General features: G+C 46.8%; 1 protein-coding gene across 1 annotated transcript in view; it reads left to right on the forward strand.

Annotated features, from left to right (window-relative positions):
- TOP6B (topoisomerase 6 subunit B) overlaps nucleotides 1-21665 on the forward strand; it is a 131179-nt gene that overhangs the window by 92856 nt on the left and 16658 nt on the right. Inside the window, exons 13-18 of the mRNA XM_086511355.1 lie at nucleotides 5674-5759; nucleotides 5833-5905; nucleotides 5991-6082; nucleotides 6185-6323; nucleotides 7079-7173; nucleotides 7457-7631. Of these exons, the coding sequence (XP_086367481.1) occupies nucleotides 5674-5759; nucleotides 5833-5905; nucleotides 5991-6082; nucleotides 6185-6323; nucleotides 7079-7173; nucleotides 7457-7631 (660 nt within the window). The remainder of the gene's footprint in view (nucleotides 1-5673; nucleotides 5760-5832; nucleotides 5906-5990; nucleotides 6083-6184; nucleotides 6324-7078; nucleotides 7174-7456; nucleotides 7632-21665) is intronic.

Here is a 21665-nt window from a genome sequence, read left to right on the forward strand (position 1 = left end):
AGTGAGGACACCAGCAGGCGCCTCCACTGGTTGCAGCCTATCCTGAGGGGCAACCACATGAGTAGAAGGTGGTCGCTAAGGGATAGTACTCACGGCTATCAGGTTGATCTTTGGAACCGTGAACTCTAATTGGTTCTTACTTGAGCTCGTAGACGTGTATGCCCGTTGTTTGGGACAATCCTTATTGTAGTGATCCTTAGCTTTATGGCAATGATGGCAAGGAGAAGACCCTTCGGGCAATGGGCATTTTCTTTGGTAGTGCCCACATTTCCCGCATCTGTAGTAGCACAGAATGGGCCGATTGGACGGGCGAGTCGGGGGACAAGGTGGTCTTTGCTCTTGTTGCATGGAGGTGGAGGCTAAGGTGTAGAAGCTCTTGAGGGGCTGAGGAAGCATTAGCATGATAAAAGCTCTGAGATGGAAAATTGCTCTGCATACCTTGCATAGGGGGTGTAGTCAACAAGAGTGGCATGTAGTTTGGATGACCATAGGGGGAAACGGTAAACCATGTTAGATGCAGGTGCCAACCCTTGTTGAAGAGTAGGAGCAAGGTTTTGCTGTAGTTGCCACAATCTCTTTAGGTAGTAGCAATCCTTGTTTTTATGTGTAGATTTTTCAGAGAGGTGGCAATAAGCCCAAAGGGGGCATTCGTGTGGAGGATGCCCTGGAGAGCGACACGAGCCACACCAGACCCCTACTGAGCTCTGAACTCTTCTAGCTCCCGCTTGATCTGGTGCAAATCCTCTCGATGTGGAGACTTCAACAGTCTCTACCTGAGTAGGGTCGTTGAACAACTTTCTTGCCCCTTCTATCCTAGTAGTAGTCGTGGAACGGGGAACAGGGAAATCTCATATCATGGTCGTTTGCATCCTATGTGGAGATTCCTTTGAATGTGTTAAACTTTATGTTCACCTTAGCGAGAAAACTTGTCAGCTCCTCCATTGTTGCCTACTGAAGAGCTTGCTGGTTGAGGGCGAAGGTGGACTAGACCAAGTTGGATGAGGGCGAAGATGGACTAGACCAAGCTGGACAAGGCCAGTCTAGACCAGCAGACTAGACCAGACTAGACCAGGTGAGCGCATAAACGAGCTAGCTCCTCGACCATGTATGCTCAACGGCGTGAGACTTCAATTGAAGTCCCACCGGGCGTGCCAAAAATGAGAGCACCTGTAGCAGGAAAAGTGTGCCATGCTCCCTACTGTGGGTGAACCTTCGTGCAATATGCGTGAAACCTCACTCCAAAAGAAAGAAAACCCAACACAGGGATGGAACAAACAACTTAAAGTCATAACAAGAGACTGAGAACTCAATGGAACTCGACAAATTCATGTAACCAGTACAGACTATGGATGGCAACACACTTAGCTCCAAGCCCAGCACTCATAGGTACAATGGGGGTGTCAAGGCTCCAATGTGTAGGGAGAGTGCAAATGTGCGGTGCTGGACACAAGACACAAGACTCGAGACTCAAGACGCCAGACCCTAGAAAGTAGATGAAGCCCCCCTCAACTAGAACCAACTACACATATATACAATCATAAAGACATAGTTACGGGGGACGGGGGGGACGGGCCCTAGGGCCGGGGGACGGCCGTAACCGGGCCGGGAACGGAAGGGAACGCCGGGGGACGGACGGAAATCGGGCCGGACGGGCGGGTGGCAAGGGGGACGGCAGGGGTCGGACGGAACAGATTCAAATTTTTGCCCGTTTTTGACCGTTTGCAACGGATCTGTGCAGTCCCAACTGCCATATTTTTGGAGCCTTGGCCCTTGGGAGGCTATAAAAGGCTCCCTTGGGCCTCTTAATACTCATAGTCTCAATGCTCATTCCATTTCCCTCAAGCTCAAGGCTCAAGCTACTCAAGTCTCAATCATCAATGCTTTCCTCTCTACTCAATGCTCATTGCTCAAGCTTGAAGCATGACCATTGACTACTCTACACTCTAGTCTCCACTCTCAAGTCTCTCTCTCTTCTACCCACTTTGAAGTTTGAACTTTGAAGCTCTCCTCTCTCTCTTCTACCCACTTTGAAGCTCTCCTTTACTCTCTCTCCACACAAGCTCTCCTCTAACTCTTCTAACTTCTAAGCTCTACTCTCTCGAGTCTCTCCACCATCATGTCATCTCAAGCCAACTCCACTTCTCAAGCCGCTTCTTCTCGAAGGAGGCCCGCCGTGCAAACGTGGTCGTGGTGGGATGAAGTCGACTTTAGCTCGCGTGGCAAAGGTGGCGGTGCAAGACCATGGACGTGCAAGCTATGTCCATACAAGAGATCGGGTGGTTCAAACAAAGTGCGAGCCCATCTTCTTCATGAACTCGGTCACGAGGTGAAGTTTTGCCCTCATGTAGCTCCCGAGAAGAGGTTGGATCTTCTTGAGAAGCTCACGGTGTATGAGGTTGCGGAAGCGGCCAAGAGGGGTCGTTTTGTTACCGTTGATCCCTCCGCCACGGCGACACCGCGAGAGCAAAGGGAAGCCAACCTTGACGACATCTCTCGAACCTTCAAGAGCCATGGATCTACACCGTCCTATTCCGTTCCGCATCGCCAAACCACTCTCAACGAAAATTGGAATCCTAAATTGAAGGAAGAGGTAGATAGGTCGGTTGCCCGATTCTTCTTCCACGACCACATTGCCTTCCATGCTTCGCGGTGAGTTTCCCTTGGCATATGCACATTGCAATCTTCCATTTTGTATTCATAATGGGTTATAACTTCTCGACTCTCGACTCTCCATACTAACACAACATGCTCTATTTTGTGTGGATAGGTCTCCATACTTTCGAACCATGGTTACGAAAATAGGGGAATATGGCTCCTTTTATGTGCCACCTTCATCGGAGAGGCTTCGCACCACCCTCCTTGACAAAGAGAAGCTTGCCATGGAGCAAGCGGTCCAAGCAACAAAGGATTTGTGGGAGACCAATGGCGTCTCTCTTCTTGTAGATGGATGGAGCGACACCCGCAAGCGGTCCATCCACGGGGTGGTGGCCTACTCTCGGGGGGAGATGTACTTTGTGGAGTCACATGATGCATCCGATAGTGGCAAGGCCGCCGAGATGCTTGCTGCGGAGTGGACAAGCACCATAGAGATCACCGGCCCGGAGAATGTCCTTTGTATGGTTGCAGATGGAGAGGCGTCAAATAGGGCAGCCGGAGCTATCATTGAGGGCATGTATCCCAGCATCCATGTCACATTTTGCATAGCGCATTGCCTCAATAACCTCCTCAAGGACATAGGGATTCCCCTTTAAATAAGAAGGTGTACATGGAAGAGAACCATAGCATGGAATCTCACCTAAATTTTCTTGAGCATGTCATGGATTTCACCCACCATTGGTGACGCCTCTCGAATTGTCTCCTTTGTGCTCAACCATCAAAAAGTGCACCATGAATCCTCAAAGAGGAGCCACTTGTCCTTGCTCAAATATTCAGAGACAAGATTTGCATTTAATTGGCTTATGCTAGGCCACTTGTCTACATGTGGCGGAGCCTTAAGGGGCCTCTTTCTCAGTGATGAGCTCTAGGCCATGCTGGAGTCTACATCAGCAGTAGGATTGAAATGCCGAGAATGGGCCGACGACGCCGCTTGGTGGGAGGAGGTGAAGACTCCTGACGCCATGGTCAAGCCTATTCTACACCTACTTCGAGTGGTGGATGGCTTGCAGCCATGCATTGGCAAAGTCTACGAAGCCATGGATCGGATGATAGAGGCACTTGAGAAGCTTGTGCTTGACCCTGTTCAGTATGCGGAGATTCATGGCTTGTGTGAGTCGAGGTGGAATGGATACTACTCTCCACTTCATGCGGCAGCTTATGTGCTTGACCCTGAGTTTCAAGGAAGGCGTCAAGAGACCGACAAGGAGGTGAGCAAAGGATGGCGGCTTGCATTGGAGGGCCTTGAGCCTAGCAGTGACATTAGGCGCAAGATTAGAGACGAGCTACTCAACTACAGGCAAAAGAAGGGCTCCTATGGATGTGTAGATGCACAGCTTGATCGCAACAAGATTGGCTCGGTTTTGTGGTGGGAGGACTATGGAGGAGATGGCCCACATTTGCAGCACTTGGCTGTTCGTGTCCTTAGCCAAGCATGTACCACTAGTTGCTTGGAGCAACTATGGAGTGTGTACAGCCACATTGCCTCTAAGAAGAGGAATCGCCTTGGGGTTCGGAGGGCCAATGATTTGGTGTTTGTGAGCGCTAACTTGCGCATGCTTGCCAAGAGCGTCACACACAAGGCAGATCCTTTCATTGAGTGGGAGATGGCACAAGAGAATCCATCTATGGCCGATACTCTTTTGGAGGAGCTAGAGGAGGATTTCGAGCCTCAATGCGAGCCTCCCGAGCCCTCATACGTCGCTGACGACCTCGACTACGACGACGATGTGGAGATTCAGCAGGCGAGCACTTCTTGAGTTTGATGATCATTGATCACTCGACTCTCGAGTCTAGACTCTTGAGTCTACGACTCTACCTACTACATAGCCCTTTGTACTTTTTGTTATCCTTGAAGCCTCAGGCTTGTCCTAATCCCGTTAGGCTTTTTGACTCTTGAGCCCTTGTGGCATGCACTTCTCATTTTGTATCCATCGATCATCAATGTTTTATAATTTATTAGCACATTTCAGCCTATATGACTCGTGTTCTTTGGTCTATTTAGTGTAAATTTATGGTCAAAGTGATGCTCTATGTGTGTGGCATGTGTGTAGGTCAAAACATGCCAAAAAATCTCTTTTTTTTTTGCCGTTCCGACCCCCGTCCCCGTTTCCAGACTTTTGCCGTCCCGACCCTGTTCCCGACCCCGACCCGCCGTCCCATGTAACTATGCATAAAGAGCCACCAACGGCTAGCAAACTATCCAGTCGTGGTACGTCTATCTCCAAACTGTGGTGGTGGTGATCTAGCCACAATGTCCACTAGACTACCACTCGTATCTCTGCCACGTGTCACTGCCCAGGCGAGAATCCGTCCAGTGTGAACTCCAACTAACTGCCCGTCATGTGCAAGTGACACTACAGCCCTGCTCCAAAGGGTACGCAGCCCATGCAGAGTTGGAACGGATGTGCTCATTGGTACTATTTCAAGAGCCTTGCACTAAGCTATGGCTGCTTGATACATTGTTGACATCCACATTTTTGAATGAGGGACAGATTTGGGAACTATGATATCCACATCTTAGTCTGCCTAGTTGGATGTATGATGGTTGGAGAGCTATGGAGAGACTGCTAGTCGCTACGATCTTTAGGATTGTAAGGACGTTAGAGCAGAACTGGGAGTTACACTCCTTGTGGTTGAGGCACTTAATAGATGAGCATCTTGCATACATGACTTGTGGGAGCTTCCAAGTCATTGTTATGCTAGATGGGTTCTGGAGGGGTCATAGAAGCTTATCCAGATTTAGTGTACATGCCATCATGAAGATAGTGTTTGAATCTTCCTCCTAAATTTCTCTTCCACTATCTGTCTGTTTCCTCTGGTAGCCTTCAGTCACGCAACACACTTACCTTTGTGGGAACAGCAAAGATTCAAAATCTTTTAGTGCCACACATTCTTTTGGACATAACATTTTGTACTTGTCATGTTTGTGGAGTTCCCTTTCTCAGCTTTTATAAACACTGTTTCAGTTATTGCTGTATAATGCAATTTGTGTTTTGACTTCTTGGTTTCCTGGTAAAGTGCCTTAGTCCTGCAGGGGAGTATAACTTGAGGCTTGGAATAATCAAGGAATTGCATCCTGACATGGTAGCGACTTACCAGGGAAGGTACTTTACAAAGTTTTTTCATGGTTAATGTATGTTGATGTTTTAGTGTTTACCTTATGATTTGCGGTGTCAGTCCACAAGTTTTTGAAGGACATCCCTTTATTGTTGAAGCTGGAGTCAGTATAGGAGGCAGAGATGTGAAACCGGTAAGTTTGCGAAAAGTATGTTGTGACATCAACAAGCTTGTTTTCTTTCATGTACAAGCTGTAAGGTCTATGATGTTTTTCACAGGGCCTAAACATATTCCGGTTTGCAAATAGAATTCCTTTGCTCTTTGAGCAAGGAGGTGATGTTGTCACACGAACAGCCATGAAGCGCATCAAGTGAGCTAATCTTTGAGGGCTCTGCTCCATGTATTCTTTGATATGTTCTGTGCTTTTAGTAGATGCTTCAAATGTACTGAATATTGACTTCTTGTAGAACAGCTGGAACAATTATAAGATCAAAGAAAACCAGGATAAGGTTGGGGTGTTTGTCAGCATTGTTAGCACCAAGATACCTTTCAAAGGGACTGGAAAAGAATACATTGGGGATGATATTGAGGAGATTGCATCTGCAGTAAAGGCGAGTCATATAGATTTTATAGCATGTGGAAATTGCCATATATAGAAGGGTTCTATTGGATTACTGAACTTTATAACATATTGTCTCTGCACCTACCACCTCTTGCATCTGCTGCCCCCAGTACCCCATGTCACTTCCCTTGTCTCATTGAGCTCCCTTCCCTCCACTCTTTCACCTCTTAACCTCCACTTAGACATGGTCCTTTATAATTTCCATTTTTTAACCATTGGCTAGGACCTAGTTTATCACCTAAGTTCTCTGGATAATCTTTCTTGGCAATCAAAACAGCGTTCTCCAGACTTTTGGGCATCAATGTCATTTCAAACCAGCACTCTTGTTGTCTCTCTCCTTTTCTGCTTCCAGATCTGCAGTTAAAAAGCTCTCTCGTTGTTTCTATCTCCTTTTCTGATTTCAGAGCTTTAGTTAAATTATCTTCTCTCACATTTTGAGGCAGGCTTGCCACTTATCTTCAGGAGCAGCTTAGAGGGCAGTGTATCATGCCTAGAACACAGGACATGGGTGATTCTATGCATACACTAGTTACACATTTACAGCTCAATTGCATTGATACATAGCTGCATACGTGGTTTTGTCCACAACGCATCAAGACCTGCCTTCTTTTCATATTTCGTTGAAGATTTCAGTAAATAATTTAAGCAGTAGGCATTGTCTCGACCATCTTCTTGCATATCTGTATGTATGTTTTGTGTACCTTTTTTGTGTTTCCTCTGTTGAGACTACCTATCGTTGTGCAGTTCTCAATTCAGCAGTGCTGCAGTCAATTGAAGGCAAAAATTTCCAGGCAACAAGCTGCATGGGATAAACAAGAACGAAAGAGAACACTGGCAAAGTATTAAAAAATATGTTCAATGAGGCAGCTTTTTAATTTGTGTATGTGCATGCATACGGGTGGCCATATCTTGTACATTACTCAAGTCAATGAAAGAATTGTTTTCCCGTAAATTATGTGTGGGTGCATGTGCATGTGTATGTGCGCGGCGCGCCCACACGAGTGCATCAGTGTGGGTACACCCGCATGCACGTCCATTAAACACATTGCATGTTTTGTGATAGAGCAAAGTCGGTGTCTTTTGGCTTGTAAATGCTAACTGCCTTGACATTGTGGTATGAAGGTACATTCCGGGTGTGTCACGAGCTATCTATGATACGTTGCTGACAATTTCTGAGAATGATAGAGCAAAAAGAAGAAAGTATGGAGAAGAGTTTGCTGAGCTTGTCGACAAAGTTTCATCTCATGAGATAACAGAAGCAACTCTCAAGCAAAAGCTGTCTCAACACGTGGATCAGGTACCTACCCAGACTGGTTGACCTTTCTAGTTGTCACAGATGTAGACACACCCATGGTCAAGTAGGCACAGTGTCTTAAAATATCTGCTGTTGGTGCCTAGTTTTGATAGATGCTGAACAGCTTAGTGGGTAGTCGGTGATGCTTAATGACCAGTTTGCATAATGTTAGGTTTAGGGCTGCAGGGAATGCATAAAAGCTTGGAGAAGCATAAAGATACAAAAAACTTTCTCCTGTTGGTGCATTGTTTTGATAGATGCTGAATAGCTTAGTGGGTTGTTGGTGATGCTTAATTACAAGTTTGCATGATGTTAGGTAACTAGGTTTAGGGTTGCAGGGAATGCATGAAAGCTTGGAGAAGCATAAAAACACACAACACATTGTGTTACTTAGTGTGCCCCGGAATGATGTCTGCATAAACAATGCCTGAAGGGGAAAACCTCCTAGTGAAGCAACCCCCCCTGCGTCGCCACAATCTGCCCCCGCCGCCCTCTGGCCTGCGCTGCCTGTGTGGCCGCTGCGCGCTGACAGCCTCGTGCAGGGCACAAGAACGCACAGAGCGCTGGGCTCTTGGACAGAGCGTAGGAGCTTCTCTCCACTCTCTCGCAGCAGTCCCGCGCAGTCCTACGCGTAGCACTTCCAGATGACCTACGCGTGTAGCAAGTCAAGCAGTCCTTCTACGCGTAGGAAGCCTACGTTCAAGTTTATTTTATTTTAAGCCTTAAGATAAAATTTAAGTTTAAAGAGAATTTAAGCCTTAAGACCATTCTCTTTACGTTTAAGTTTAAAGAGATTTTAAGCCTTTAATCCTTAAGATAAAATTTAAGTTTAAAGAGAATTTAAGCCTTAAGACCATTCTCTTTACGTTTAAGTTTAAAGAGATTTTAAGCCTTTAATCCTTAAGGTAAACTGGTTAAGTTTGCCATATTCTCAGTCCCTCACCCTAGTACCCTAGCACCCTACCCCACATTTGTGGCCCGGGTTCGATGGATCCGCCTACCGAAGGGGAAGGGCCGGGTGTAGATAGCTACACCACCCCAAAAAAAACGACGGCCACTTTCAAACGGAGAAACAGAGATACTGTACTATCACCAGGATCATTGCGAGTTGAGCTACTGATGGAGAAGGTCCAGGTGATGCTCAAATCAGAGCTAAACTATATGAGGGATGACATCAGGAAGGAAATGCACGCGAACGCTGAGAGCTACAGGAACTCCATGTATGGAGACATGATGAGAGAACTAAGGAGAGAGAGCCGGGGGGTACAGAATGAGGAAATTGAGATCGTGAAAACGGAATTACGAAACCTAATCAAGGCCGAAGTAAATGTAACAGAATGCGTTATGCAAAAGAAACTCGATGAGGCAGTAGCAAGTTTTGAAGCATGGAGAACAAATATGGAAAAGCACATGGGGGAAAAAGATGCAATAATCGAGGAGCTAAAAGGAGAACTTGCGGCTTGCAAATCTGCAACGAAGGAGAAGGGAGACGACCAACCTTCGGTGCTGAAGGAGCTCGAGGACATGAAGGATCAGATGAAAGCTCTACGGGAAGGAGATGAACAAAAATCGAAAACGGCATCTTCATGGTCGGAACGTCTTGTTAAGACACAAGAAAAGGTTGATGAAGCAGAGAAATGGATTGAGGATGCGAAGAAAGGGAAGGCCCAGATGCCTGAGACCACACCTACCTCCACCATTATTAATATGACCATTGAGGAAGAGCAGAAAAGGAAGAATCGGGCTCTGCATGTGCGGGTCATAGGAGTCAAAGACAAAGAGAATGTAGATGAAGAAGTGAGGGAACTCCTACAACGCATGGGCATCACAGAGCCTACTCACACAAGTGCATGGAGAGTGGGCAAGAAAGGAATCGATGAGAAGGGAAATGTAAAGGATAGGGCACTTATTCTCCGCTTCCCGAATACAAAAATAAGGAAAGAATTTCTAAAGAAGAGGCCAACTCTTAAGAAAACCGGTATTTTCCTGGGAGATGACCTTACATTGGCACAAGTGGCACACATGCAAGAGTTGATGCCAGAGATCAGGGCAGCAAGAGAAAAAGGGAAAATCGCCTTTTATAGAGGAGGGAAAGTAGTGGTTCTGGAAAAGCGCTCATCATGACGGTGTGAGACCTATGGGGCGACGCTCCGGATAGCGGCGTGGAATTGTAATGGATCATATAGGCTAGATGTAGGTGCCTTTGAAGACAGCTTTAGGGACAGAGACATAGTTTTCTACTCAGAGACACACCAGATATCGGGACAACTTATGCCACATGTGAAGGGGTATTTATGGGAAACAGCTGGTCGACCAGACAAGAGATCTCTACGAGGTAGCCGGGGTTCAGGAGGAGTAGCAGTCTTATTTAAAGAGGAGCTGAAACCACTACTACAGGTTATCAGGAAAGATGAACAAGCAAGGTATATGTGGGTGAGAATGAGAGCCGAGACAGGTAGATTTCTATATATCGCTATATGCTACTTCCCTCCAAGCACATCAGTCCACTCCTCACCTAAAGGACAGTCCCCTTTCTCCATATTGAATAATGACATATGGGAGTTCTCTAGAGATGGAGACATCGTTCTCTTAGGAGACTTTAATGCCAGAACAGCCAACTCTCAAGCAGTATTCTATGATAGTTTCGAGGAAATGCTCAGAGAAGTGGATCTATCACAGGAGGGGCTTACTAGAAACTCACAGGATAAAGAACACACTGAATATGGGAGACATCTCATGGAGATGGCAACTACACATGGTTTGGCCATACTTAATGGTCTAGAGAATTGCCCTTTATCTGGGGGATTCATATGCTTCCTGCACAGGCATGGGGCCAGTACAGTGGATTATGTCATGACTTCACCAAGCTTTATTTCTAGTATCGAGGACTTTAAGGTGGGACCCAGACCGGTTGGGATTGCAGCGGATCATGCTCTCTTGACCTTATCAATCTCCTTCCAATACAATGCCTCTCAAGTACAAAGGAAGAAGACACACACAAGATATACTTTCACGCCAGAGACTGACTCGGTCTATGTGGAAAAGATCTATAATAGGATGTGGGCAGCTGAGCCAGTATATACTGTAGAGGAGATTACTTCTCAGCTAAGAGAGATACTACATGGAGCAGCACAAGAGGCATATCCACATACTCAGCCTGATCAGAAGAGAGGATCTGGGAACATGCCTCAAAACAATTGGTACGACGAGGAATGTAGAGAGACGAGAACCCAGGTCCAGAAAGAGCTTACACTTGGGATCATCACATATAAGCAGTCTCGGATTGCTCTTCGGCGTATAGTACGTCGCAAGAAAAGGGCATTTTTAGCCAAGCTGGAGAAGGATTTATATCAGCTCTTCTTGAGTTAGGACTCACATGAGGCTTGGCGTTTATTTCACGAGCACTCATCGCCTTCAACAATTACTTCCCCTGAGATTTGGGGTCAATATGTAGCATCATTATATACGGTATCTGGGCAGCCTCCATTACCAGATCCGCTAGAGCCATGCCCTGCTACTAGTACTTTCTTTACTACGGAAATGGTGGAAAAAGCCATTGATAAGATGAAGACAAGAAGAGCATATGATCATGAGGGTTTAGTAGCAGAACATCTGATCCATGCAAGGGATCTACTTTCAAAAGTCCTTGCTCGTCTGTTTAATCGGGTCATGTGTGAAGGATTACTTGAATCTTGGAAATTATCTACTATCGTACCTATTTTCAAGTCAGGGGATCCTATGATACCCGGGAACTACCGTACCATTATGGTGGGTCACACATTGACCCGACTGTACGCATCCATTCTGGAACAAAAATTGAGTAGATGGGCAGAGAATGAGGGCATAAGGGCAACAGGACAAGCTGGATTCAGGAGGGGTTATTCCACTTTGGATCATATTCTTACGCTCAGAGCCATTATTGAGGAAGGAAGAGCAAGCGGGAGGAGGATGTATTGTTGCTTTGTGGATTTTCGGAAAGCTTTTGATACAGTACCAAGGGCCAGATTGATGCGCAGAATGCAAGAGTTAGGGGTCCCCAAAGAGGTTATCTTGGGGATCGTGGCCTTATACGGGTCAGTAATTGGTTATGTACGTACTCCAGAAGGGGATTCCGACATTGTTCATTCCACTGTTGGAGTAAAGCAGGGATGCCCACTGTCCCCTACTTTATTTGGCACGTATATAGATGAGGTATGAGATTACATTGATAGAGAGGGTGACAGAGGTGCTCAACTTGCAGGGTCATGGATCCCTTTGTTGTTGTATGCAGATGATATTGTATTGATAGCAGAATCACGAGATGGAATGCAGAGGCAGTTAGATGCATTACATAAATTCGCGGAAGACAGCGGATTGTCGGTAAACTTGGGTAAAACCAAAGTTATGGTGTTTAACACCACACTGCAGTGGGTTAGGAGATCGGCACCTACATTTGCTTATGGCCAGGATACAGTAGAGTACACAGATGCATACACATACTTTGGTGTGGTATTTACAGGACCGAAGTTTACTCTTAAGAAAGCAGCGGATGCGAGATTGTCGAGAGCCTCTGCGGCCTTGGGAGGGTTGGAGAGGATGTGTTCACAAGTGCAGTTTCAGGAACCACGAACAAAACTTTGGCTCTTTGATACTGTGGTGGCTCCGGCTATGCTTTATGGGGTCCAGATTTGGGGACCATATGTGGATCAGGATAATTGGAAGTCAATGGAGAGACCTTTGGTATCTATGATTTCCCGAATGATTAGAGCCAAGGCCTCCGTACCACACTCAATTACTCGAGCGGAACTAGCTGCCCTTCCGATAGAAATCGAAGCTCTTACCATATCAGTGTCCTTTATACATGGTTTGTGGGATACAAATAATTGCCGATATACTAGATTGGCCCTCGAATCCTCTCGACAATTAGCAATGAAAGGAGATACATCATGCTGGTATGCGCAACTGTCCTCGTGGTTTCAGAGACACGGGTTCAGTATGGAAAGATTACCCCCCTTCCAATACTCTCTTGAGGCTCCATCACTGGCAATCACAGGAACGGAGATTAATAAAATCATCCGCGAGGATCTTATACAGTTGGACACCAAGAGGACATGGGTAGACCCTACACAAGAATTGGGCACGAAGATGGCCGACTACAAAGAAAACTTCCTACAACTACCTGAAGATGGTTTTGTGATTCGCCCGAGCTACATGGATACCCACCTGTCTCATGGTTTGAGATGTGCTATTGGTCAGATTCGTACATCCTCACACCAGCTGGAAATTGAATTTGGCAGATTTAGGGGAATCCCACCTGAGAGCAGAATTTGCAAGTTATGCGGAATGGAGCCGGAGACAGAATTACATTACATATGTCATTGCACCGTATACTATGAGATACGTGGGCGTTTCCATTGCCTATTTAAAGAAGGCTTTGGACCTCTAGATAGAGTTATGCAATACCAAGATCAAAGGTGCTTAGGCCTGTACCTACTGGAACTACATCAGCACAAGGATAATCTAATGAGAAGACAAAGAGCACTACAGCCTCAGAGGCAGATCACAGATTTCTTCGGATCGAGAGAAGCACGAATGGAAGGCGAAGCAAGAGGCCAGCAGCGAGCACAAAGGAGTACCCACATTCATACCAAAGGCACCCTCATTGACAGGGCGATCGAGCTTAGGAAATCGAGACGACCACAACCGAGATGCAGAAGCACACTTCACCGGAGGAGACTACAACAAAGGATTAGAAGCATTCTAGCCAGACACCTAGAATGCTCCTAAGAAGTTTATCTGTATTTAGTTTTTCGCATTTATTTTCACACTTTCACACTTTTCAGACATTGTAACAGATTCACCACTTTTGTATCAGTTTGGTCTCATAGGTCACTCTGGCCTTTTGAAGACATTAATACAACATTTCATTTCATTTCTCTCTCTCTCTCTCTCTCTCTCTCTCTCTCTCTCTCTCTCTCTCTCTCTCTCTCTCTCTCTCTCTCTCTCTCTCCCCACCCCAGTGATTACTTCTCCTGATGTGTGGGGCCAGTATGCGGCATCGTTATATACGGTTCCTGGGCAGGATCCCCTTCCAGATCCTACAGAGCCATGTCCACCTACGAGCACCTTCTTTACCACTGAGATGGTAAAGAGAGCCATTGACAGGATGAGGACCCGGAGGGCTTACGATCATGACGGTCTAGTAGCGGAGCACTTTACACATGCTAGGGATATGCTGATGGAGGTTCTTGCAGTGTTGTTCAATCGTGCCATGTGTGAGGGATTACCTGAGACTTGGAGGTTGTCTACTATTGTGCCTATATTCAAGGCAGGTGATCCTACAGAGCCTGGAAATTACCGCACTATTATGGTTGGACACACACTGGCACGATTGTATGCATCCATTATTGAGCAGCAGTTGAGTAACTGGGCAGAGGGTGAGGGTGTACGGGCAAAGGGACAGGCAGGTTTCAGGAGGGGTTTCTCCACTCTTGACCATATTCTGACACTCAGAGCTATCATTGAGGAGGGCAGGTCACATGGGAGACGGATTTATTGTAGCTTTGTGGATTTCCGCAAAGCATTTGACATGGTACCGAGAGCTCGACTGATGCGCAGACTGCAGGAGATGGGGGTGCCCACAGTGTTGATTTGGGGGATTATGGCTTTATACAGATCAGTGATGGGACATGTACGCACCCCAGAGGGGATATCTGACTTAGTTCACTCCACTATCGGGGTGAAACAGGGTTGCCCATTGTCTCCTACTCTATTTGGTATGTATGTTGATGAGGTGTCTGATTACATTGACAGAGAGGGTGATAGAGGTGCCCAGCTGGCAGGGACGTGGATCCCATTGTTGTTATATGCTGATGATATTGTCTTGATCTCTGACTCACCAGAGGGTATGCAGCGACAGTTGGATGCATTACACAGTTTTGCAGAGGATAGTGGATTGTCTGTAAACCTTGGTAAAACCAAGGTCATGGTGTTTAACACCACACCGCAGTGGATCAGGAGATCGGCACCGACCTTCACGTATGGTCAAGAGATTGTGGAGTATACAGATGCATACACTTACCTTGGGATAGTCTTCACTGGGCCGAGGTTTTCTTTGGGGAGAGCAGCAAAGACTAGACTGACCAGAGCTTATGCGGCCTTGGGAGGCTTGGAGAGGATGTGTTCGCAGGTTCAGTTCCAGGAACCTCGGACAAAGTTATGGCTCTTTGATACTTTAGTAGCCTCAGCTATGATGTATGGGGTACAGGTATGGGGACCTTCTGTAGGCCAGGATGGTTGGAGAAGTATGGAGAGGCCCTTGGTATCTATGATCTCCCGATTGATTAGAGCCAAGGCCTCCGTACCTCACGCGATCATTCGAGCAGAGCTAGCTGCCCCCCCCATGGAGATTGAGGCGCTTACCAGATCAGTGTCCTTTGTGCACAGCCTATGGGATACTACTAGAGACAGATATGCTAGATTGGCCCTTGAGTCTTCCAGACAGTTAGCTCTACAGGGGGACACTTCATGCTGGTATGCACAGATGACTTCATGGTTTCAGACGCATGGCTTCACCATGGACAGGTTGCCCCCTTTCCAGTATTCTCTTCAGGCACCCTCGCTGTCTCTTACACGGGTGGAGATCACTAGACTCATTCGTCAGGACCTGATCCAGCTCGACACCAGGAGGACATGGATAGAGCCGCATCAGGAGTTGAGCACGAAGATGGCTTTCTATAGAGAGCATCTTCTCCACCTCACAGGAGATGGGTTTGTGATTCGACCCAGCTACATGGACACACATATGTCTCATGGTTTGCGTTGTGCCATTGGTCAGATACGCACATCCTCACATCAGCTCGAGATTGAGACCGGTAGATTCAGAGGGATACCAGCAGACAGCAGGATATGCCGATTATGCCAAAGAGAGCCAGAGACAGAGTTGCACTACATATGTCATTGCACAGTGTTCTATGAGATACGGGGGCGTTTCCACTGCTTATTCAGAGAGGGTTTTGGTCCTCTATCTAGGGTCATGAGTTATGAGGATCAGAGATGTCTTGGACTATATCTACTTGAGTTACACAGGTATAGAGACACTTTACTGGGGAGAGCTAGAGAGAGGCAGTCCCAGAGACACATTACAGATTTCTTTTCACTAGATATGGGACAGCCAGAGGAGCAGCCACCACTGCAGAGCTCGTCCCACACTCATTCGACCACTACTGGCACTCTCATCGACCGAGCATTGGAGCTACAGAGATACAGACGACCGCGACTGAGGAGAGGAGCTACACAGCATCGACGGAGACTACAACAGAAGATTCGAGCCATACTCTCTCGACATCCAGAGTGCAGATGAGGATGGATCCTCACCATTTCTTCCATCTTTGTTTCACACACTGTTACATCCAGTTTACCGGGTACCTATTGTATCAGCTGCTACACCCACGTAGTTTTAGATTGTAGTAGTAGTAGTAGTATTTTGTTCCACTTCTAGTTCTTTTGTACCCAGACATGGTATTAGATTCACTATTTTGTAACTGATTGGTCTCATAGGTCATTTTGGCCTTTTGAAGACGTTAATATAACATTTCATTTCATTTCTCTCTCACACACACACATTTGGATCCTCTTAGAGATTACAGAAATGCAGATTCTATACATCACCCTTTGTAACTCTGTACTCGCATGCTCAAACTTCGCTAACACTAACCAAGGGGAGGGTTTTGGTTTTGGGGGGGGGGGTTCACCGTACACATGCTTGATGGAGGGGATTATGGAGTACTCTACACTTGGGAAAGTTTTCTTCATGGGAGACTTCAACGCCCAAATATGCAACCACCAGTGTGAGACTTATGCTTTCGAGGACCAAGAAATACTACATGCCACAAAGGAGGAAGACCTCATCTGCGGTTCAGCAGACAGCCCATCCCACTGCCTATGGATGCCATGTACTCAGATTGGGCTCCCAACACTGTCTTGTTAGATATAACGGGTTGGCACTTTGGCCTACATTTCGAGGTCTGACATACATGCCACATGGAGTCGCAGATCGAGGGGGGAGTACAATGGATTATATTATGGCACCTCGGGAGGCTATACATCTCATTAGATCTTTCACCATTCCACCATCACATGCCTGCCTCTCTCCTACTTTCACCGGAGCCCCCTCTCTCCCACTTACACGAGAACTAGCCCATTTGCATCATTGTCCACACTCAGCTCCCAGATCTCAGCTGTCTTACGCACATCGTTGGTCTGATGAGGAGTGTAGAGGGCTTACCACACCTTACGAGCACAGAGAGCTCTTGAGAAGATTACAAAGCAAGAGGCCAAAAGGCAACTGAAGACTCTTATACGCCACAAGCCACGAGATTTTGAGGAGGCAAAGAAGCTTGAGCTTTACCTCCTATTTATGTACATAGAATCTTGATAGTGTGATGGCATGGGAGAGTCATAGAGCCCTACTTGACCACACCCATTGAGGATCCGTAGGCATGGCATGATTGATTATGTAGAGAGATTGTATGAGGTCCTTAGTTAGTCTCCAATCCCAGAGCGACTCGAGCCACAACCTATCATCTTCGCTTTCTTTACCACAGATATGGTAACACGTTTTCGACTACAACACCATAGATCTGCTAACCACACAGGATTACAGAGTGAGCATCTCATTTACACAGTCAACAACATAGCCCCGTTGATTGCACACATCTTCAGCAAGGCTATGATGGAGGGCTTCCCAAAGGAGTGGATTAGATGCACCATTGTGCCTATCCTAACCACAAGTCGGGCAACACGGTGGACCCACGGAATGACAGGACCATCTTCAACAGGGCTTTGACGGAGGGCTTCCCAAAGGAGTGGATTAGATACACCAATTGTGCCTATCCTATCCACAAGTCAGGCGACACAGTGGACCCAGGGAATGACAGGACCATCATGATTGATAACACCATGGCCAAACTCAAGGAGCAGTACTTGACGGAGAGTTGACCTCGTATGCAGAGAGAGGACTCAAAGCCCCGTGCCAGGGAGGTTTCAAACGAGCCTTCTCCACCATACATGACATCTTCGTATTGTGTTGCCTCATTGATGGGGCAAAAGCACGGAAGAAAATACTACACTATTGCTTGGTAGACTTCCGCAAAGCATTTGATACAGTTCCGGGTGAGAGGCTCTCTCAACGCCTCTAGAGCTTGGGTGTGCCTTCATAATAAATATATGCTTTATATAGGTGATGGAAAAGAGTAGGATGTCTCGAAGGCTTATCAGACTATTACTAGCACCATTGGTGTGAAGCAAGAATGCCCACTCTCCTCGACCGTCTTCAGGATCTACATTGACGAGATCTCAAACTACATATTGCGAGCTGGTGGTGAGGGTGTAATGTACTCTAGTACATTACAGCGACACCTTGAGGCTCTTAACAACTTTTGTACACAGAGAGGGCAAAGAGTGAACCTTGGAAAGACCAAGGTCATGATCTTTCATACTTCTAGGGCAGTCAGGAGTGTGGCAGTCTTCATGGATGCAGGTGGATAGGTAGAACGTGGTGGGGCCTTATGTATACTTGGGAGTCACCTTTGTTAGCCTACTTGGGCGCTTCATGGTGAAGGCGACTACAGACTCGCTCACTAGAGGATATGCGTCTTTGACCATGCTAGAGAGTTGTCATCAAGCACACTTTCAGGATCCTTGCACCAAGGGGTGGTTGTTCGATATTTTGGTCACCCCAGCTTTGATGTATACTATAGTAATGTGGGCCAAACTATCAGCTGCCTCATGGACAAGACTATTTTCTAGACAATTTTCCTCGTTCAGAGGATGAGAGATGCCATCAAATAGACTCGCACACAGAGCGTTCAAGGCCTCCCAGAACAGATTTCAGAGTCAGGCGAGCAAGAGTCTTGGTACCCGCAATTGAGAGAGTGGATGGACTAGACATGGATAGATTACCATCCTTCAAGTATGGCCCAGACTCACCCTTCATTGAGCTCTCACACAATGAGAGGAACACAGCAGAAAGGATATATGCCAGCTCTACATCAGAGAGACATGGATTGCCGCTAGATAGCCTCTTCCGTGAAGATGTTGTATTACTTCTTGACCCTGCTAGAAAAGGGGTTCATTCAAAGACCACGCTACATGGACACATAGCTCATGAGTGGCGATTGGTCAGCTTCGAGTATCATCAGACCGGCGAGAGATAGAGACAAGAACAGCTACTTATGCCACCCAAGTTGAGAGGTTATGCTATCTTTGCATAGAGAGGATGACTGAGGTTTTGCCAGCTTTCCACAAAGAGGACGACTGAGGACGAGGAGCACTTTGTCTACAAATGTAGAGCATATGAGAGGATCAGAGATAGATGTGAGGCTCTGATTATAGGACAACCCACTCTACGACAAATTATGGAGACTAGAGATCAGCGCCAGTTTGGCCATTTTCTAGCAGAGATACATAGACATAGAGAGACGATATTGGGACCCGTAGTGGCACAAGGGGGTGGCAGACAGTCACAACTTACAGACTTCTTCCAAAGGACCACAACCCTATTGCCACCCGTCACACAGACACAGAGGGGTCACTATACAACAAGCTGAGATGGTTAGAGCTAGGAGACGCCCCCGAACTCCAGCACACTGACCTTCAAGACTCCATCACATACAGATCCAAAAGATCCAGACTTGCCACCACTAGGCAACCCAAGAGAGATTTGCTCAAATGTTGGCAGACCCAGCCACGATCATACACATAGCCCTCACAGCACACCCACCCATGCACCAAATATTACACCCCCATTTGGACATAGGATGGAACGTATCTTGTATCCTAACCTATAACCGGCCTATACAACGTAGAGGGCGGTACTATTTCAATTACCTGTTAACTTTACACAGAGCACTGAGAAGGGAAGAGAACACAGTTGCGTCCAGCGACTAGAATGTCATTGCGTACACGAGACCGACACCCTGTAGGCCACAAAGACTGGCGCCCCTTTCAGTATTTCTTTAATTTAGAGAGCGGGAATTACAAAAAGAGAGTCCTTGGAAGATAACACCTGCATCTAGCTAGTACGCTCCAGATTCGGCAGAATTTCGGTAGCATAACGGTACCGAAATTAATCTGAATCAGTTTCCAAGCTCAAGACTCTATCCCACTGGCGTTATCCCTCAGTCAGGAGCACAAAACAGTAAATTCCAATTCGCTGTAATTTCTGGTTCAGTCGTGTTTTTTACCTGATTTGGGCACACGACGGTTCCTACACTGTTCCCTGCACCTTGGGCTTGGTGCCCCTTGATTCTGGAAGCATCCCGGGCACAAAACAGTCTCAAAACAGAGTAAAAACAGCAAGAAAACATTGCTGAATTTACTGCGCAATCGAGAGGTTATCACCCTCTCGTGGACTTGCTTTGGTGCAGCAGCTAGCTACACCGGTTCCTGTGCAAAGAGGCTCTTGCCTCGGCATGAAAGTATATTTCCCCCCAGAACTGTACATAGGTCAAATGAGAAGCCCACTAGTGGGGCATAACATACTGTACGTAGGGGAGAAAGAGAGCAGTATGTAGCGTGCGGGGCATCACTCCCGTCACCATACTGTGCATAGAGGGCAAGGTAAGCATTCCATAGCTTCTGTACCTGCTACAATCCACCTGAGGCTGAAAATGGCGCCCCCTTTGTTGATATGCAGCTCGTTTTTGCCTCCCAGAGTGGCAGAATCGCTCACAGGCTGACACGTTGCCCAGTTTCGGAGTTTGGGCTTTCCCTGCTAAAAATATCTCAACTGGTGCGTCAGTTGACTTGGCAGCAGAGCAATAAAATGTTCCCCTTGTCATTCCAGAGCTAATGATGCGAACACATTTTCCAGTCAAAAATAGCAGTTCCCTAAATTTTAGGAGATGCTTTCATGGCGTCCCTATCAGTCTCTTGACCAACATCTACAATGTGGGTTAATTTACTGGCCCCTTTCAACTTATAAAGTTGCAGTGACTTGACGAGTGGCCCAAATTCCAGTTTGGCACACACGAGCTTCCATACTCATCAAAATTCAGTGCTAACTGGCCCGGGCAGTCCCTGTCTGACCGACCTAGATCCCCGATGTGAGAAACCTATTTGGCTGCAGCCGTTTCACACTGGCCATGCAATGTCCACTTGCACCTTTTCAAGGGTTTTGGGACAAACAAGTAAAAATAAAATAAATATATCTGATACTTATTTACGGAAGGCAACGGGAAAAAATACACCTCCTGGTGACATAACCTCCCATGGATCACCTCCTCCCCCCTTACCACAGGACCACATTTTACTACTTTATACTTTTGTCCTTTTTTTATAGATGAAGGACACACATGTCTCATAGGCTGACTTTGGCCTCTAATACATGGAAAAAGATCTCTCTCGCTCTCTTGTTGCCTCCCCTACCTACTCGCCACCTACTGCCCCATTGCTCTTGCACTAATCCTTCTCTCCCCCCCCCCCACCTCCCCAAAAAAAAAAAAGAACTCTCACTACCTACTTGTGCTTTCTACTTGCTACCCATTGCTCACGCTCCCTACCCGCTGCCCACTACGCTAGCTATCGGCCCCCTACTCAATCCGCTTCGTCCGGCGTCCCCCCCACACAGTAGTTTCAAATAAAACATACGGATTTTTGCATAGTGTCTATGTATGCAGAAATAGGGGAGAGCTTATTTGATGTTGACACTATTGTGGAATATATGCATAATGTGGGAACATATGTAACATAGTGTAGTTTCTTCTTTCAAAAGCTCTCTCTCTCTCTCTCTCTCTCTCTCTCTCTCTCTGATTCTTTGGGCCTCACCGTAATGGATCCACTTGAAGAAGACCCTGATTCTTTGGGCCTCACCGTAAGGGATCCACTTGAAGAAGACCCTGCACAGGACACGGAAGCCGCCAATGTCTCACCTGTTTGCAAGCCGCGAGCAAAGGCAACCTTCGTGCTCACGAATAAGCGGATGGCGCAGATGGAGAGGGAAATGAAGGAGTGGAAAACAGAGATGGAAGGATGGTGGAAGGAGAAGGCCAACCTACT

The sequence above is a fragment of the Adiantum capillus-veneris genome, chromosome 4, assembly GCF_014529385.1.
Source record: "Adiantum capillus-veneris isolate H3 chromosome 4, ASM1452938v2, whole genome shotgun sequence".
Classification (NCBI taxonomy): domain Eukaryota; kingdom Viridiplantae; phylum Streptophyta; class Polypodiopsida; order Polypodiales; family Pteridaceae; genus Adiantum; species Adiantum capillus-veneris.